General features: G+C 39.8%; 1 protein-coding gene across 1 annotated transcript; it reads left to right on the forward strand.

Annotated features, from left to right (window-relative positions):
- Positions 1-1,611: 1,611 nt before the first annotated feature.
- On the forward strand, positions 1,612-20,406 carry LOC131236802 (alcohol dehydrogenase-like 6). The gene is made up of 10 exons (XM_058234254.1): positions 1,612-1,764; positions 5,898-6,034; positions 14,417-14,463; positions 14,562-14,884; positions 16,399-16,481; positions 16,749-16,824; positions 16,918-16,979; positions 17,904-17,999; positions 18,091-18,252; positions 20,033-20,406. Exons 1-10 carry the CDS (start codon positions 1,725-1,727, stop codon positions 20,147-20,149), a joined length of 1,143 nt encoding a protein of 380 aa, XP_058090237.1. The 5' UTR covers positions 1,612-1,724; the 3' UTR covers positions 20,150-20,406.
- Positions 20,407-20,710: the final 304 nt, after the last annotated feature.

A 20,710-nucleotide genomic window follows, 5' to 3' on the forward strand; every position in this document is an offset into this window, starting at 1 on the left:
ACGGATTGGCTACTTCCCCTACCACTAGCCCCGTGGCTGGTGGTCGATCGTCTGAAGGCCCCGCTGTGATGTATGTGTTTCATTCATGCCGTTCATCCATTTTTACGGGTCATTTTATAAATAGATCCCAAAAATGAGAGGGATAGAAATCTCACGCGGATCACACCACAGGAAAACAATAGTGATTGGATATCCACCGTTAAAATCCTCCCAAGTCCCACTGTACTGTTCATTTGACATCCAATCTGTTGATTAGGTCATACAGACATAGATGAAGGGAAAAACCAAATAACAGCTTGATCCAAAACTTTTATGGTCCTCAAAAAGTTTTTAATGGTCGACATTCATTCAATATTGTTTCCTGTAATGTGGTCCACTTGAGATTGGGATATACTAATTTTTTTCCACAGACCCTAAAATGATCTGGAAAAATATATGGACGGCATGGATGAAACACATACTTCATGGTGGGTCCCACAGAGCACCGGCCATCAGCCATTGGCTGGTGGCTAGTGGCGGGGGGAGTAGCCAGTCCGTTTCCACCTAACCAGCGCCCCAAACCAAGAGCCGATTAGGTAAGACTCTCAACTCACCCAAGACCGTGCGACCCTTATCATGGGATTACCATGGGACCCATCTTTATATAAATATTATATATCCATACCGTCCATCCGTTTTACCGTATCATTTCAGGCTATAATCCTGAAAACGAAGGAGATCCAATTATCAGGTGGACTATACCATAAAAAAACAGTGGTGATTGACTACCCTACCATTAAAAAACTTGTTCGGACTCCTCTTAATGTTTCCATGTGTTTATTTACCATCCAATATGTTTTTGATAAGGTCACATAATCCTGGATGAAGGGAGAAAACAAATATCAGCTTGATCCGAATCTTTCGCGGCCCATTAACGTTCAATCACCACCGTTTTCTATGGATGGTCCACCTGATAATTAGATCTGCTTCGTTTTTAGCTAACCATCTAAAATGATCTGGAAAAAAAGGGATGGACAGCGTGGATACATAATACGTGCATCAAGGTGGGCCACACGGTAACCCCACGGTAAGGGCCGCACCGTCTTGGGTGAGACCGGGGTATCACCTAATCCGCTCTCCGCCAAACCGCACTCCACCAAACCAGAGGAAGGGATGGGTGCGCTCTACTCGTACTGTGGCACACAAATGTGGGTCCCACGTGGTGTAAGGATCAAATCCAACCCATCCATCGAACGCATTCCTTCATATTACTCGCACCGTTCAAGAATACGATTAATGAAACCGTCTGGTGGGCCACAGAACTGGAACGATGTGGGAAGCGATTCCTAGCGTTGTTTATCATCGGGGCCCACATGAGTTGTGGAACAGAATGATTTATGTTCTTATACTTCATCCATTGCATATGAAGGTTATGGACAGTCTGGATACCATATAAACGACATGATGGCCCCCGAAAAAATCAAGGGTGAGAGTTCGCTCTCAAATTTTTTCCCTATGATAGGGCTCAAATGAGATTCTATTTGCATGATTTTTGGATTCTAGAGGCAAAGTGAGTCGAAGTATCTGATGGACGGCTCAGATATCCCGAATGCATCACGAGGGCCCCACTTTTAGCAGCATACCTTACCGTGGTACCGGTAGCACCGGAGCGCATCCGAGACAGGAACAAGAGAGATTTCTAACCAGTACAGACATCTCCGGCATTTTTTTTTCAGACAGAAATCATGTCTTCCATGAAAGATCCTCGTATCATTACTTGCAAAGGTACAAGCTCTCCTTGAATTTCTTCTCATTTATGTTCTTCAATTTGCAGTTATCTTTAATGATTTCATACTAGTAGTCGTTTGGATGCACCGTTGAATCGGATTGCAATTGCTTGCTTCTATGATAATGTGTTTTTTTTTTTTGTTTTTGCTTTTCTTTTCTTTTCTTTTTGGAAATGTCACACTACCAGGGATTGATCCCTGGATCACTCACTCACACTACATTGGGGGACCCATCAACAGTACAGATGCAGTTGGTGGACCCATCAAATGTGCACGGAAGTCCAGATCGTCCCTAAACTCAATTGTAGATGGAGCATGGCCCAAAAATCACACTATGAAAATGATAATAGCCGTCCAATTTTTCCTGTTGAATTTCGACTACTTGTGGTTCTACATTTGACCTTTCATTTTAGCTGGCAATGGATGGTTAGGATTCGATCTATCAGTGTTCTTTCCGAGCCATGCTCCAGCCACAATGTGGCCCACAATTTGGATGGTCTGGATAGCTGTAGTGTGTGCCACGTATAAGGAGGATGAGTGGCTACCATTTTGAAAATGGTGGTGAACTATCTATGAGTCTGGTCCCAGACATTGTAGGGTCCTGATGCTTCCCTTTGGTACAACAGGGTCGTGATCAGAATCCCTCACCTGATGGGACCCACCATTGATGGTAGACACCCTTAAAATAGTCCAAATTAGAAGATCCTATCTGTTGGCACTTGGTTTGTTTTCTGTCACGTATGGTGTGTGCGGGCGTGCCAAAATCGATATAGCAGCTCGATTCAAACCAAATAACTTGAAACCAAGCGCCGAAATAAGCAGATACGTCAAACTTGACAATATCTGATCGAGATCTAAGGAGATCGGTCGCCTACTCAGCCACTCGCAGAATATTTGTAATGATCAGGCGATAATCACAGGGTTGGGTTCTTCCTCCAAAGATGGGTTGAGAAAGGACTTTATAGTGTACTAATGCAATCAAACAAAAGGAAATATTTACAATCAGTCATGAAAGAGTGAATACAAGAATGTGTCTTTTGAAAGAACTGCATGAGCGTAGACTTGGATTACAACTAAAGATTACCACTCCTAGGATAGAGTGAGCTAAGATAAATTGATAGATTTGATTTGTTTGTTGGATTTGATTGTGTGTGTTGCTTAATTTGTTGATCGTCTGATTATTTCTAGATCCCTGCTGCAGCTATTCTTTTGAATGTTTCTCTTCTTTATTGGACGGTTATAGCAACCGAAGAGTCGCCATCTAGATCCTTTTGTTGTTATGTTTCTCTTTTTGAATGTTCCCCTTCTCTCGAATAAGCGGTGTTCCTCTCGGTCATGGCTTGCTTTTCGACCACGTTTCACTTCTAGATGTCTCAGCCACCCTACTTTGTCGATCACCTGATGCCAGCTATGATTTCGCAAAAAGCGCTTCAAGTATCTCAGAAAATCTTTTCATACACCTCTTATCTCTCGCATAATACCACATATTAGCATTTCTCGGAACGGTTAGAAATAGGGTACAACACTATCATCTCATTTCTGGCCCTTTTTCAGTATTGTTGCTGTATTTTTCTCTCAACTGTCTATTTTTAGGCCGCTGATAAAAAGTCTTCCTCCATGGTAAAAAAATTGAAGTGTCCCTGATCTGCAACGGTGTTGGGAATTTTCAAAATCAATTCAAAATTTTGGGGCAATCTTTCAAAAAATTGGACTTACCTTTAAAGTTGTTTTTTATTTTTAAAAATTTTCGTTTCATATTTTGAAATTTGAATTTCCCACCAAAAGATTGCAAAGGGAATAGTGATGGGGTTTTCTTCTACCAAAGACCCAAGTTCACATCACCATAGGAACAATGTTGCGACTGTCCGCACACACGTGCACAACATGGTGCATGGTGAGCAGACTGTAAGGCAGCCTTGGGCACACTTTTTTCACTTCACACTTATGCATCTTCGTGAAGCAAACTGACCTGGACTTTACTAACCCCTGATGTGGCTAGGGGTGCAACTTATGTTGGGATCGAACCAAACCCTATTGGCCCAACTTGAAATTTTCATCGGGTTGGATCGGGTTGAGGTTGCGCTGGGGGCCTAGAAGCCCTCAAGCCAACTCCAAGACGGGTTGGAATCAAGTAGAGGCCTCGGGCAACCCGAACCTAACTCTATATTCATTACATAGTATAATTTATTATAAGCTGCAAAATTACTACTATTGGTAGGGTTTGTTATCCTAGTACTATGGGCTCGACCCAGGCCGGCCTACCTACCTCATCCTCAACCAGACCCTACCTAACCTAACCCGAGATGGGTTAGAGTTGAAGATATGGTACATGGGGCTGGGGAGCTCGGCTTAGGTCTCCGGTTGGGTTAGGCCATGGTTTCCACTTGAGGTTAGATTTGGCTTGATTGACCCTCAACCCAACGTAACCCACCTAAGTTTCACCCTTAGATCCAGCGGATATGTGCATGGTTGACCATGTTGATTGCAGTGTATCATGGTGCCAAGGTGGCAGTTACTTGTACCCTTGGGGTGACATGGCCCTTACTAGGTGGAAGTTTTTTTTTTACACATCCACACACCACATGGGTACTCAAACCCATGACCTCGATGTTGAAACTCACTAGGTGGAATTTAAGTAGCTTGTTGGCATGGTGAAGTGACCACTTTGTTTTGGTTGACTGTTCAAGATAAATTGCCAAAATATCTTAGTTTAAATGAAGAGGTAGTGATTTTTGCAAACAGCAAAGTGCAATCTTCAGGCCCCTCTTAGCAGCCATCCAAAATCTATATATGGGCTTGGGATAACCATTCCTTCATCAATATATTCATCTTCAGTCTCTCTATCATTCTCTCAAATCTGCTCTCAAATTCATATCTATTTTCTGTTGATTGATGTCTTAAATCTGTAAATCAACAGGTTTGTCGATGATAGTTCGATGACATCGAGCAGACTTTGATGCCATTGAAGTCCTGTGTGATGCCATCGTAAAAATCCGGAAGTTCCCATGTTGGTTGTTAGACACTTTGGGTGTCCTGTTTGATGCCATCGAAATAGGTTCGATGCCATCAAAGGCTGTTCGATGACATTGAAGTGCCATCCGAAAAATCCAGAAAATCTATGTTTAGTCGTTGAAACGTTTTGGTGTTTAGTTCGATGGCATTGAAGGGGTTCGATGCCATCGAAGTCCCATCGAAGGTGCCATCGAACGATCGCGCAAAGTTACGTAAGTGCGGGATTTGTTTCCTATTTCGATTGTGATTCTCATAGAGGCTATATATATGGGTGTAATTAGGAATATGGGGTATCTTAGAGCTTTCTAATTTGTTCCTAGGGTTTGAAGGGTGTAGCTTGGGTGATTCAAGGCTTGTTCGAATCTGGGTAATCTTTATCTCTTGGAATTTCTGCTTTCATAATGAATATCTGTCGCTTTGTGCCGTGGTTTTTTCCCGAAAGGGTTTTTCCAAGTTAAATTCGGTTTGTCTGTGATTGGGCTTGATTGTTGCGATTGGAGTACTTTGCTTGATTAATCTCTGTGTGCTTCCACGGTCCCCCAACATTTTCTTCCTTTCTAGGTCATTCCTTTAAGGTGTTCGTAGTCGCTCATTAGTGCTACAAATTCTGCACAATAACAATCATGGACTGGGCCTGAATTATCCTAGAAGCAGACTTGCTTAGACCCTTTTGTACTATTGGTTTGATTGGTTTGTGGGCATTTACTGTCTTAAGGACGAGATCCATGATTCAGGCAAGGTTGTCATCTCCATCAAAATACCTATTCTAACATATGGGACCCATTGGTTCGATAGTTTGGATCATCTAACAGCGGGCCCCACTTACATGAACTAGCGCACCAAGGCCTTATAATTTCTCACAAGTACTAGTCAAATAAGGTTGATACAACAGATTCTACTTCCCATCACACTCAGATTGAGGGGTTGACCTCCAAATTGCAATTATGGTACTTGAAAGAAACTCACCTACTATTTGAGTGCTTACTCCTTCATTTTGAATGCTAGGAAACATCATTAATTGTTTGTCATCTCTCTTCATTAAACTGAAATGTTCACAATTCAATTTTCTTTTGCATCCAAAAACAGCCTTGCTGACTTGATTTTGCCTCCATTTTTAAGCTGCGGTTGCTTGGGAAGCTGGACAACCTCTAGTGATGGAGGAAGTGGAGGTGGACCCGCCAAAGCCAATGGAAATCCGTATAAAGGTCGTGTGCACGTCGATCTGTCGCAGCGACATCACGCTATGGGAATCTAAGGTATTAATCTCCTTCTCATTCTTTCTTCAATTTTTGGTAAAATGGAATTTCATGTCTAATTCACTTATCAGAGGTCTTGGATTACAAGAAACTTTTGACTGGTTTTGGATTTTCTAATTACCACTGAAATTGTGAACATTTAAGTCTGTTTAGTGAGTTCTTGTAGTGTGTTTATCTTCTTTCACTTTGTTTTCCTTCTTTTGTCCCCACATACACCTATTTGCTAATGGCGTCCCCACCTTGAACAGCATGCATCTATATGGTTGGGATTTTCGTGCATGCCATAGGTGGCCAATATAATGAGTTACACCACACACAACTACTCTACATGTGGTAGTGGAGTGACAAAAATTAACCCGTGCATGACAGGCATATATTTAGGTGGTTTGGTGTTGCATACATGCCATGTATGGCCCAATGGTACAACCACTATGCATGTGGCATATATGTGTCGGAAATTAAATTGTGAAAACGGTGGGCCTCACCTTGGACATCAGACATATATATGGGAGGTTTTGGATTTTCATATATTTGGGCGGTTCGGTGTTGTGTGCATTCCACTTTGGCCCATCTATTGGGTGACAATACGTACAAGTACAACCAGTGTTCAAAATATCGGTATCGCGTTACGTATCGCATTCTTGGGATACGGATACGTATCGGTTATCGCATGGGATAAATCGCTTATATCGTGTAATCTATCGTTGTTGTTGAAAACATGAGGAAACATTGGGAAATTGGTTGAATTTTTCGATGAAACTTTGGGGATTGTTAAAAAAGACATCAATACACACTTATAAATCAAAACATTACAAAAAAACAAGTACACATAATAGGTTTTCTTTGTATGGGGTCCTAATCTATGCGTTGTCTAACTGAATTGATGCAAGCATATTCAATGTCTATTCATATAATTTATAAATGTAAAAAGACGTGTGGAAACACAAGCAGCAATACATTCAAAAGCAAAAGAAGAATCACTAGATTAGGTTACAGACATGTATGATGTGATGTTTGAACACAAAGATTGCAAACAATTTGCGAGAATTGGGAAATTTTGATTTTTTTTCTTTTCCAATCTTTCGCAACTCGGCCCATCTCCAAATCTCGAAATTGAAGCTCCTAATCCATTATTTTTCATGCAAAACATGAAAAATCATGAATTTGTAACAATTTGACACTAATTTAACATGATTTACAGAAAATAAGAGCATCGAAATTTGAAAATGCTCACTAGATCGAACATGTGGGATATATCGCACTACTTGTGCATTTCGTATCGCACTGGTGGGATACAAGATATATCGTGGGATATATCGGCCAATATCGTCGATATTTAAAACAATGCGTACAACCATTGTGCATGTGGCATATATGTGTTATAAATTAGACTGTGCAAATGGTGGGTCTCACCTTGGGTTTTTTTTATATATATATATATATATATATATATATATATATATATATATATATATGATGCAGAGCGGGTCACGGACACTTTCATGCCTAAGATGAACCAGAGAAGATCTGAGTGGAGGTAGAAGTCATCAAGACTGTTAGAACCTTAAAACAGGCATATCTCGCAAACCGGAATGAGTTGCTCGACATACCCTATATGATTTTGGGGTAGGACGAGCTACTTTAGCCAACCAAATTTGCAAGATTCCATCATATGGATGGTTGAATTCCATGTTTATTTTCGTTTTTACTATTTTTAGTAAATTTTAGTTTGATTATAACTCTTCATCCATTGGGCTCTAGGAGTTGTGTCCAACATGAAAAGTGTTTAGAAAATTAGGAGAATAACGTGGTTAAGCCATATAGGACACTTACTATAAATAGTAAGTTGCGAATTATAGGAGTTTTAGTTGTAGTTTGATTCTGAAATTTCTCTCATTGCTTAGTATCCCTATTTAAAGGGTTGTGAACTCATTTATTTTAGAAATCAATCAAATTTCGAATTTTATAGAATTTATTTATATTTTTCTTGCTTTTTTCCTCGTGGATTCAAGAAGTCTCTGTCAGGAGTCCAGAGAAGCTTCGTGGATTCGAAGTAGTTATCCTTGAGGAAGACAGTGATCGTCCTCATCACGTTCATCCCTGCGTTAATTGGTATCAAAGCGAGGACTCCCCTCAGGCCGATGACAAGCAACGAAAGTATGAACCAAAATCCTGTGGACGATGATCCGGGGATTCATTATATTTCGGAAATAATAGAAGCTTTCCACCAGAAGAGTTAATTGACCATGCAAGGGTTGCAGGCGACTCTTAATCGTATTGCAGATGCGCTAATTCCGCCCCCGAGCTCAAGGCAATGCTCAACTGCCTGTTGTCGCTGTACGAAACAACCCCGATTTCTGCAGAGCACCTACTGATAATGGTGAATCGCAGGCCACCACTGTGAACATGAGGAAGCCATTGTATATGCCAAAGGTAGAGATAAATTTACAACAGCACAACATCTTTTAAACAAGGTGCACTGCATACCAAAAAGTCCGCAATGTGATCATCGATGTCAGGAGTGATGAGAATTTCGTGTCGAAAATAATGGTGGAAAAGCTACAACTGAAAACAGAAATGCACCCATCTCCATACATGATTGGATGGATCAAGGAGGTCAACAAAACAGAGGTAACTGAATGATGTCGTATATCCTTTTCCATTGGTAAATATTATAATGATGAAGTAATGTGTGACGTAGTCGACATGGAAGCTTGTCACATGTTACTTGGTTGACCATGGCAATATAATATTGATGCTATACATAGAGGTCGGGATAACGTATTTATATTTATTAAAGACGGGAAAAAGATTATCCCTATCCCTATGAGAACGGAGAACCAACCAAAGACTTCTAAAGTGGAGGGACAGTCTCTCTTAACCGAACATGATTTTGTTAAACAATCTAAGGAAATATGAGATGTAAATGCATTAGTTCAAAAAGAAAAATATATGGAGCCTGTAAACATCCTATAAGATTTAAAACCAGTGTTATAGGAGTTCAAAGCGATTGTGCTCAATGAACTCCCTAATAAATTGTCTGTCATACGAGGTATACAAACTATTGAGGAAGGAGCTTGTCGTGAAGGATGGACGGCCGAGGATCGTGGCGAATCTTTGGTCGTGAGACGATTACTGTACACTCCATGGAAGGAGTAACATCCACATTGACACAATATATTTCGTACACGATGCACCATCAACGGTAAGGTTTGTGATGTGATCATAGACAGTGATGGTAACGAGAACATCATCTCGAAAGTGATGGTGGACAAGTTACAACTACCTACGATAAAACATCCTTCCCCTTACTCAATTGGTTGGATTAAAAGGGTGAACAAGACCGAAATAACTGAATAATGCACCGTCTCATTTTCAATTGGTAAAAATTATAAGGATTAGATACTTTATGACATGGTCGACATGGAAGCATGCCATATGTTACTCAGTTGACCATGGCAGTGCGACCCACCAAGGGCGAGACAATGTTTATGTCTTCATTAAGGATGGTCAAAAGATAGTCCTTGCCCCTATGACACAAGAGAAACACCTCGAAGCTTCTAAAGTGGACGAGAGCTCCATCTTGACCATTCGAAATTTCGTGGAGGAATCCAAGGAAGCCGACGAGGTATACGCCATAGTGGTAAAGGACGAGAAATCAAAGCCCTTAGACATTCCTCCAAGTTTAAGGTCATTCCTGAGCGAATTTAAAGAAGTCTAGCCTAAAGATTTACTCGATGAATTTCCCCCCATGAGGGACATCCAACATCATATATGCCTTGTCCCAGTGGCTAGCTTTCCCAACCACCCTCACAGTCAGGTGAATCAAAAAGAATGTCAGATCTTGCAAGCAGAAGTGAAGGAACTGATTGATACTAGTCAAGTCAAAGAAAGCATCAGTACATGTATTATGCCAGCTCAAGAGCCTAATGCTAAGTACAAGAAAATGGCTAATAAACATCAGCATCATAAGTTATCCCAAAATCATCAGGCAAGTTCCTTGAGTAACTCGAGGACTAGTTTTTTCCAAGTGGAGGGGTCTGATGTAGAAAGTGTCATAGATATATTCCTAGCATGGTTGGACCAAAAGAAGGTGGACCGTAAATTGATCATAACTTTTGATCTGGGTATTGTTACGACGCACCAGACCGAGTGTTAAGAACTGAAGCAGCACGAGAACTCGAGGACGAGTTCTTTTGAAGTGGAGGTGATCGATATGGGCGGGTCGCGGACACTTTCATGTCCAAGATGAACCAGAGAAGACCCGATCGGAGGCGGAAGTCATCAAGACTGTCAGAACCTTAAAACAGGCATTTCTCGCAAATCGGAAGGAGTTACTCGACGTACCATATATGATTGTGGGGTAGGACAAGCTACTTTAGCCAACCAACCCGGCATAGCTCGGTAATTCACGCCTAATTTTTGAGATTCCATCATATCGACGGTCGAAGTCCATGTTTATTTCCGTTTTTACTATTTTTAGTAAATTTTAGTTTGATTATAACTCTTCATCCGTTGGGCTTTAGGAGTTGTGTCCAACATGAAAAGTGGTTAGAAAAATTAGGAGAATAACGTGGTTAAGCCTCGTAGGACACTTACTATAAATAGAAAGTTGCGAATTCTAGGAGTTTTAGTTGTAGTTTGGTTCTGAAATTTCTCCCATTGCTTAGTATCCCCATTTAAAGGGTTGTGAACTCGTTTATTTCATAAATCAATCAAATTACGAATTTTATAGAATTTATTTCTATTTTTCTTGCTTTTTTCCTCATGGATTCGAGAAGTCTCTGTGAGGAGTCCAGAGAAGCTTTGTGGATTCAAAGTAGTTATCCTTGAGGAAGACGGTGATCGACCTCATCACGTTCATCCTTGCGTTTATATATATATATATATATATATATATATATATATATATATATATATGAAAGGTTTTGGATTTCGTACATGCTGCATGTGCCCCATCCATTGGGTGGCAACACGTTGTACACGTGGCACATAAGTGTTTGATAATACACTCTGCAAATGGTGGGCCTAACCTTGGGCATAAATTTGGACAATTCATATTTTTGTACATGCCATGTTTTGGCCTATCTAATGGGTAACAAGTGACAACATGCACAGCCATTGTACATGTGGCATATATGTGCCAGAAATTAACTGGAAAACTAGGCCCCACCCTGGACCATAGTCATACATTTGGATTCTATATGGTCCATAGTTTTGTACATGACATGATGGCCCATCTAATGGGTGACAACATGCACAACTGCTGTGCACATGGAACATATATGCCAGAAACTAAATCATCCAAATGGACATGGTAGACCCTACCTTGAATGGCAGGCATGTATTTGGATGGTTTGGACTTTCATACATGTGGCCATGTGCAACAGAGACCAAGAACTGCAGCAGTTTAAAGGAGTGAGTGGGTTGAGGTTGAAGGCTCCAAAAGGGCAAGGGGAAGGCCCAAAAGGATGTGGGTGGAGGTAGTAAGAAAAGATTCAAGGACCTATGGTTTAACTGAGGATATGATATTTGATACACTGGAAGGCGTAATAGGATTCATGTAGCTGACCCCAGTTAACCCCAATTAGTTGCCATAAGGCTTTGATGATGATGATGGATTTCATACATGCCACTTGTGGACATCATGTGCTTGCAAGGTTAGTTTTGTCTTAATATTATTTTGAAATTAAAGATAAGGGTAAAACAGTCATTGCTCAAAAATAACAATTATAATTAAGATTGATTGGTGGTTTCTTGTCTTGGGGAATCTGCAATGAATCTGCTAAACAATGGGGAGGTATCTATAAAAATTGGAAACAGAGGGGAGGTAGTTATATAATTTTCATATAAGATATAACTGGCGGGAGGTAGCTACAATTAACCCTTTATTTATTTATTTAGTTATGCAATGGTTTATTGTTGATAAAACAAATTTCATATAGTGCACTTTTATTTCATGAATAAACTTTTATATATATATATATATATATATATTTGAAACCTGGATACGAATTCAGCTGCCCCTCCTTGCTCTCCCATCACCTCTCCTTGGTTGTGGTCAGTGTTCGAAGTATCACTATTGTTACAAGTTTTGTTGGCCGGGGATATAGAAATAATATGGCCATCATTGATTATATCGCCCATAATTGGAAATGTGTTGAAACATTGGGAAAACGGTGAAATTTTTCAGTGGAACTCTAGGAGATGCTAAAATACACATATTTGCATATTTAGGAATTAAAATTTTTCCAAAAGAATGCATATATAATAAGTTCCCATTTAATGAGGACCTAAAAGTATCTGTTGTCGTAAGAAACCAGTCCAACCATCCCATCTATCCATCCAACCATCCAACCATCCTATCTATCCATCTAACCATCCATCCAACCTTCCATCCAAACATTTATTGATATTTCAGAATATCGGCAACATACAATATTTCCCTCAAAAATCGTTGACAACCGGAAAGGAAACAAAAGACTGGTCTCGATGTCGCCCATGTTGCGATAACGATAATATTGCAATATGATCAATATTATCGTTGACAATTTGAATACTACATACAACCATGTGCCCATAAAAAAAATTGAAATGGATTAGATTTTTGGTGATATTGATGCATTGGCAATATTATTGAATATCGTAGATACACTGGCGATACAAGCAACACCTGAAATTTACATAGCCGAAATATTGGCGTTATCGATACATTGGCAGTACAAGCGACACCTGGAATTTACACTATAAAAAAATATTGGTGATGTCAATACATTTTCAATATTTAGCAATACATCGCCAATACCTGAAATTTATGAGACTAACAATGTTATCGGTATTGCTCCAGTGTTATTGGTATCTCTGAGCTGGAGATACAGATAATATCGAGGATATTCTGAACAATGGTTGTGGTTACAAATGTTCACGTATGATGACATTGTACATGAAAAACAGTACCAATTTAGCATCGAAGCATCTTAAGAGGTAATCCATCTTAAAAGGCTCCCCAATTGTTCGAGGTTGGTGTTTAGGAGGAATTTATCTAAGGAGAAGGAAGCCAAATTCCTACCGCTGATGCCCAAACTCAATCAAAGGAGGCATCCTTCTATTGTGTTGGGATTCATTAAAGTCCTTTTTGGTCAAATTGCTGGTTAGGGAAATGACCCTTGCTGCTGCATCTTCTGTACCCGTGGGCTGGATATGGAAGTCGAAAGCTCCTCGTAGAGCCATTGTTTTTGCATGGTAGCGGGCTGTGATTGGATTCTAAATATGGACTGTCTCAGGTCTAGGAATATGGTTATTGTCAATGGGTGTTGTTTGTGCTTGTGAGAGGCGGAAACAATGAATCATTTGCTCATTCATTATTGCTATGCATTTGCTGTTTGAGGGTGGTGTTTCCAATAGTTCAACGTGCCATGGGGAATGCCGGCTTCCATTCATCGGTTGTGTGAAGTGTGGAGAGTTGTTTTTTCAGCTAAGGGCAGAGATTTATTTGGGATTTATGTTTTGCAACCATCCTTTGTATTCTTTTGGAAAGAATGTTGTGATAGATGTCTTGTATTCTATAGAATGGTGCAGGGAAAGTTATAGATATGGCCCCAATTTGGGGGGGGGGGGGGGGGGTGATGGTGCACCCCAGCGAGAGTTTGGAGGCAGTGCCCCCAACCCGAGTGGTATGAGACCTGATCCGAAGGCCCGACCCAGCCAAAATAGGGTATTTTGAGTCTTTCCATGTATGGGGTATAAATATTGTTTACAGGGTTGAATTGGGGTTACACAAGAAACTCTTTTTTTTTTCCTTTTTCTTTTTTTTTTTTCAGGGTTAGAACATTGTTAGGGCTGTAATCCTTTTGAGAATGTGTTTTCAACAGAGGCTCGTCCGTGGGGTATGCACGATGCCGAACCACATAAATCCTTTGTGTTTTCTGTGTTTGGTTTTCTTTGTTGCATCAGTTTGTTTTCTCACAAAGAGGAACAATTGTATTTTTAATTGTATTTGTATGCCAATCCATTCAATCATTGCTAGAGCCAAACACCTTGTTTACTCATGGGCAGAGGTGTAGGGTTCAGCTCTTCCTCGTCCCTTGGGGGAGCGATCTCCTCTATTGATTGATTTTTGCTGTGTATTTGGTTTCTTTGTTTTTGTCCTTTCAGCCTTCCTTTTAATAAAATCTTCTTTCACTGATAAAAAGAAGGAAATCCATATGGAAATGAAGTAATGGGAATGTACATATCGCATTGTTTCTCAGCATTTTTTTTAGTTGACATGGTTCCTCAATGATGTTTGGTTAATTCAATGAATTGTGAATCCTATTCTGTCTATTAGCTTTAGTTCCTATCCCGTTCACTTGTACATTGCCTAACTGTCGTTCTTATTTGAAGGCACATGCTCATCTATTTCCTCGGATATTTGGCCACGAAGCATCAGGGTTTGTTTTGAATTCCTTCTGTCTCCCAATTCAATGGAAATGTATTTCATTACTATGGAAAGAGTCAGAATTTAAATATTGCAACTATGATTACACAGGATTGTTGAGAGCATCGGAGAAGGTGTAACTGAATTTGTGGAAGGAGATCACGTGCTTACTCTCTTCACCGGAGAATGCATGTCATGCAAGCATTGCATCTCTGGTAAAAGTAACATGTGCCAAACATTGGGGATGGAAAGAAATGGGGTGATGCATAGTGATAAGACGACTCGGTTTTCAATAAAGGGGAAACCCGTCTATCATCATTGTGCGGTGTCAAGCTTTAGTGAATATACTGTCGTGCACTCTGGATGTGCTGTTAAAATCTGCTCGACTGTTCCAATGGAGAAAATATGCGTGCTTAGCTGTGGAGCAGCTGCAGGTAAAGCTTTCTCTTAGGATATTGCCTTTGAATCCCATACCTGATGTTTTCATATTTTACCTTCTTGTGATTCACTCATGGTCAATATTTTGAATTGTGTGGTTAAGTTGAAGCACTTAGTTTCCTGTTTCGGGATGGAGTGCGATAGCTATCTCACATAGGTAATTTTTACTAACCAAGAGCCATGTGGGTGGACGTTTTGTGAGGTTGACCCATCCATCAGGTAAGCTGCCTCATGTTCATCCTCAAACCCAAAAATCATGATGATCCAAAACTTAGAAAGGCCACACCATAGGAACCATTTGTGCTGGGCAATCCATTCATCTGATATGCCTCATCATGATTAAATAATTAGCCAAAAAAACCATTCAGAACTCAGGTGGGTCATACCACGTAAATTTAGAGGTTTCAGGTATAATTTTATATTGTTCCCTATTGTGTGGCCACCTGCGGTTTAATCAGTCTGATTTTTGGGATCAAGGTGAAACACAGGGTGGCATACTTGATGGACAGGGTTGATTTCATTCACGTAAAGTCATTTTCCCCACATTAGAGAAAGTGATCTATGCAGGGTATGCCATCATTTTTTATTCAAGATTTGTTCCTCCAAATCTCTGTTAATTAACTTTCTGTTTAAACTATTGATTCACATTGTTAAAGAGAGATACATTGTGATTGCATCACAAACACTAATTGCCTGATTTATAGTCTCATAAAATCTGGAAGTCAATCGAAATAAGCAATTCAATTCTTTGTTTGCTTCTATTCTATAATTTAAGAGACTCGGTTGACTTCAAGCTTATTTCTCATAACTCATAAGATTGGCAACTATGTCAACCAATCTGGACTGCCCAACTGATAGACCACCTCATGGATGGGTGAGTGGTCAAAATTCGCATCAATTTGCTGTTTCTAACCATGCGATCTGCATTTCTTTCCAAATTGCTTTTCTTAAGTTTTACTCTGTCCAAAAATAGGTGATAGGTTGATAGTTATGAACTTCAATCAGCAAAATTCTTGGGTTTTGGCTCATCCAAGCTGTCAATTAATTGGACAGTCTAGACCCATCACCAGTCTGGAGCCGTCACCAAAGATCACCAATCAGGATCCACAAGGTTGATACCATTGACCAAGTGTTACTCTAAAGACTGCATCCTGGATGATAATATTATTTATAGAAGCTGACATTGGCAATGTTTCGCTACTCGCAGTCTTGGATGAAAAATAATTTGCCCAAGACAGCTACTCTGTGAATATCTTCCCAGTGACTTTCTACAACCTGGGTTCTAATAAAAGATGTTCAAAATACATCTATATTATGAAACTTGCAAAATACTTTGATCATGTAATTCATTAATCTAATATGTCATTTTTTACTGATTCATCTACTGAAAACTGAACAATGTTTATTAGTATAATCTTCACTATATGTTTCCTGATTTGTTCATATCAGTGATTGGGAGGATATCCCAGTTTTGGTGTAAATATCTATTTGATTGGCCTTATCTTATTAGGTTTGGGTGCGGCTTGGAAAGTTGCCGATGTATCTAAAGGATCAACTGTAGTAATATTTGGCCTTGGAACTGTTGGCCTTTCGGTAAGCATAGATATTTAGTATTACTGTAAACCCGCAACATGATATCCAATTACTGAAAATTGGTTTTGTACCGTATGGCTCACCACTGAAGCGAGTTTGTATCACCCCGTATTGGGCTGATACAGCCGTATCATTTATGGATGAAACCGATGCGTATCAGGCGATAGGTACTGCTTTCAGAAGATAGTTTAAACCTTGATGATCTGCCAATTTGATCAAATCTCTCAACTTATAACTCCGATCAATTATGTCTTCTTGTATGAATAGGTAGCACAAGGCGCCAAACTAAGGGGCGCATCTCGAATAATTGGTTTGGATACTAATCCTGCAAAATATGAGAAAGGTAATTGCATATTAGCTGCTAGCTCCTCTGATTAAGTTATTCTATCCATCTGGATATCTGTTGGTTTTTGAACACCTTCCCTTTTTGGTACAGGGAAGGCTTTTGGTGTAACTGAATTTATCAACCCAGATGAATGCAGTGAGCCTATTCATCAGGTATTTCATTTTCATTGAATCTGAACAGATTAGGGATTCCCATCCAAATTTCTAGGCATTGCAGTAACCTACACATGCATATGCCCCAAAACATGTTTTCCATCACCCACATTGCAATGCATTTATATTAGGGCTGAAAGTTGGGCGGGTTCAACCCGACTGACCCGTGACTGACCCGACATTGGGTTGGGCTCGGGCAGGATGTATCGGGTTCCGTCTCGGGCTTGGGCTATACAAACACCAACCCGATAAAACTTGGGTCGGGGTTGGGTTGCCCGACCCAACCCGAACCCGATCGATATATAAGTAACTTATAAATTATAATTGAGTGCAGATCGCCTGTGTTGAAGGCACAAGAAATTCCAGTGCCGTCGGTTTTATTGGTCCACGTCATTTCCGATGACTCAAGCTAACAAGATACGCTGGATTTCTCTCTCTCAAATAGACTGCATGCTACATAATACGACTTTTAAAGGCGTAGTTTTATATTTTAGCTTGTTTGTTTAGAAAAAGTGAAATTCTTTACTATAAATAACTACATATATAATTAATAAAATCATGGTACAAAAAATAAAATAAGACGTATTGAAAATATAATAGACTAATGTAACAATGAAAATATTAGCATGTATCAACCCGACCGAGCCCGCTTGTGTTGGGCTTGGGTTGAGAATTACGATTGGGTTAGGGTTGAGGTATAGGAACCTTGGGTTGGGCTAAGGTTGAGCACCAACCCGACCCAACCTGCCCTACTTTCAGCCCTAATTTATATGTATGAACAGATGTTTTAAAGTTAAAAAAAAGTATCCTTGTATGGAAATACGCCTGTTCCCCATAAATCTGCTATCTACTGCTATCATATCAGAAAGATTTCCAAGTTAGACTACAGAAAAGCTAATCGGATCTTCATGTTAAAAATTTCAGGTTCTTAAGAATGTGACCGGTGGGGGGGCAGATTATTGCTTCGAATGCATTGGTGATACTGGAATGATAACAGCTGCATTACAGTCGTGTTGTGATGTAATTCTCTTTCTCTGTGGATTATATTTCTGTTTCGAAGCAAATTAATCTAGTGCATTGGAGATAATTCTCTTATTCTTGGTTTCGTCAGGGTTGGGGTTTGACAGTTACTCTTGGTGTGCCGAAAGTTAAGCCAGAGTTCTCAGCTCATTACGCATTGCTTCTTGGTGGGAGAACTTTAAAAGGTTCTCTATATGGAGGATGGAAGCCTAAATCAGAGATTCCATCATTGGTAGATATGTATACAAGAAAGGTATAATGAACCACACCACCACTTGCTCACCTGTTTAAATTGCTTTCATGATGTCTTGCATGGGTATAGATGCAACTGTTTGAATCATAGTTCAAAAACTCAACTTGCTGTCCAGCCGATCAGGTTGACTCGAAGACTCGATTGGGTCTTCACATGACTTGACTAAATATTTAATAATCATTCGATACAATATTAGTGGTAGTAATAAATATCAAGAATAGTAAAAGCGATAAAATGTCATAACTTACCAGCAACATCAAGTTGGATACATTGTTTAGTTGGTGGTATTTCTCCCAGAAATGATCAGGGTTCGAATCTCACTCACTGCCTTTTTGAGTTTTCCACCAAAAAAAAAAAAAAAAGACGGTTGAGTGACTTGGCTTGAGTTGACTTGACAGGTCTCTCTCAAACTTAGCTGAGATACAGCCGAGTCACTCTAAAAAGCGAGTTTCTCTTCGACTCATACCGAAATCTCACCGAGTCAAGTTCATGCAGCTGAGTTTTGAATCGATTCTGCAAGTTTTAGAACAATGGTTTGAATACAGGCATGGACCGATGGGTCTCTCCCTCGAGAAACCCCAAATATAGGATTTTTGGATTCGAAAGTAATCTTCGTCAAGTTAGAGAAGTTGTACTTTTACTTAGCAGCAAGCTTATAACTGTGGAAACTCACCTGGAAACCAGCCGGTCACAAGCCCGGGTTAAGGGCAAGGGTTATGTTAGAGCATAAGAATTCATGCTTTGAAAGTGATTGACAAAACAGGATTTGCAAAGGCAAATCCAAATAGCTAGTGGACAAGGTTACAGTGATGATGAGGATGATGGTGATAATGGATTTAGTTATAGGGGGTTAAATAATGGAGAGCTCAGCCAGTTGTCTCAGTATAAGTTATAATACTCCTTGTTGCATCCAGACATGGACAGCCCAACTGATTACTGTGGACGGTTGATTAGGTCTAGCATGCATTCCATGGCTACCATGCAAAATCACATTGATTGAACGATTCTAGCCACCTGATCAATAGATTATAAATTAACGATCAAGACTTGTGTGAAAGTAGATCCAAATTGCCATTTTTTAGAAATCAATATATCCAATTAATCATTTCAGGCCATTTCAGTCATCAATTAGTTTGGACCCATCATGGGTCACATGTGGTTCTAAAAAATCTTTTCAGGCCACCTAACGATTCAATCCATGGGTTGGAAAGTGGATAGCTTTAAAAAGAAGGCCAATCAGTGCTCATTATTTTTGCATGGTAGCCCATGAAATATATGTTATACCTATGGATTCAATCAGTTGGTCCGTCGAAGTTCCACGATGCAACTAGGAGCACTAAGATTGTCTGATGAAAGTGATTCTGTAGAACCATAAGTTATCCTTGATGGGCTCAGTAAATGGCTCATTTTTTTATACAAAGATCATGACAGTCCATTTTGTAGGCTATTGACCGTATGGTTAGGTTAGCCAAAATAGGAATGATTTTTGCACTGTATTTTTGAAATATGTTGGACCTAATGAACAGTCTAGATTGATTAATTGGATACTCTTGAGTATCCTGATAGAACTAGGAGCACGATATCTTTGCTTTGGGACCATTATCGTAATACATTCTGTGTTCCCTTGCTTGCTTTCCGAAACGTCACCATGTTTGACAGTAACACTTTCATCTTCTCCCAAGTTATGTTGGAAGAAACGTAGGCCTATGTTTTGAAAAAAAAAAAATCGCTAATGCTGGCGTGCTGGTTGCTAATATTGCTATTGTATAATGTAATGCAGGAAATCCTGATAGACGAGCTCATCACGCATAACCTGCCAATTGAGGAAATTAACAAAGCCTTTGACCTGATGAGGGAAGGGAAATGTCTGCGGTGTGTGTTGCACATGCCAAAGTAATCTTTTGTTGGGTATGCATCGAATAATGGAGACTTGTTTTCCTGGAGCTACCAGTTTGGTGTTGAATCCAGAGTCAACCTTTCAAGGAAACTGATATTGTTTTGCATTGTGACAAGTTTCTAGCAACTGCACCAAGCATGTCCATAATGGCAGGCGGCCTCATCTATGTATTTTGATGGTAAATTAAAGAGTAGTGTTGTAACCATATGAATCAATGGATATATAAGTGCTCCACTGCATGTTTTCAAGTTTTTTCATACATGGTGTCATGCTATGGATGATGCAATTGCAGTGTATTCAGAGAGCTTCATCTTCTCATTCTTCTCCTCTCTCTCTCTCTCTCTCTCTCTCTCTCTCTCTCTCTCTCTCTAGTTCTTTTTTTCCTCTTTCTCTCTCTGTAGTTTTTTTTTTTTTTCCTTTTTGGAGGTTTTGACATATACCACCCTGAACTTTTGCTATACACTAAGGGGGCATTTGGATCATAAGTTGCTTAAGATAAGCTACTTATGTCACAAGTAGCTTAACTTAGTTTCTACTTATTAAGAAGATAAGTATGTTTGG

Source organism: Magnolia sinica, chromosome 2 (assembly GCF_029962835.1).
Source record: "Magnolia sinica isolate HGM2019 chromosome 2, MsV1, whole genome shotgun sequence".
In the NCBI taxonomy this organism is placed as follows: Eukaryota; Viridiplantae; Streptophyta; class Magnoliopsida; order Magnoliales; family Magnoliaceae; genus Magnolia; species Magnolia sinica.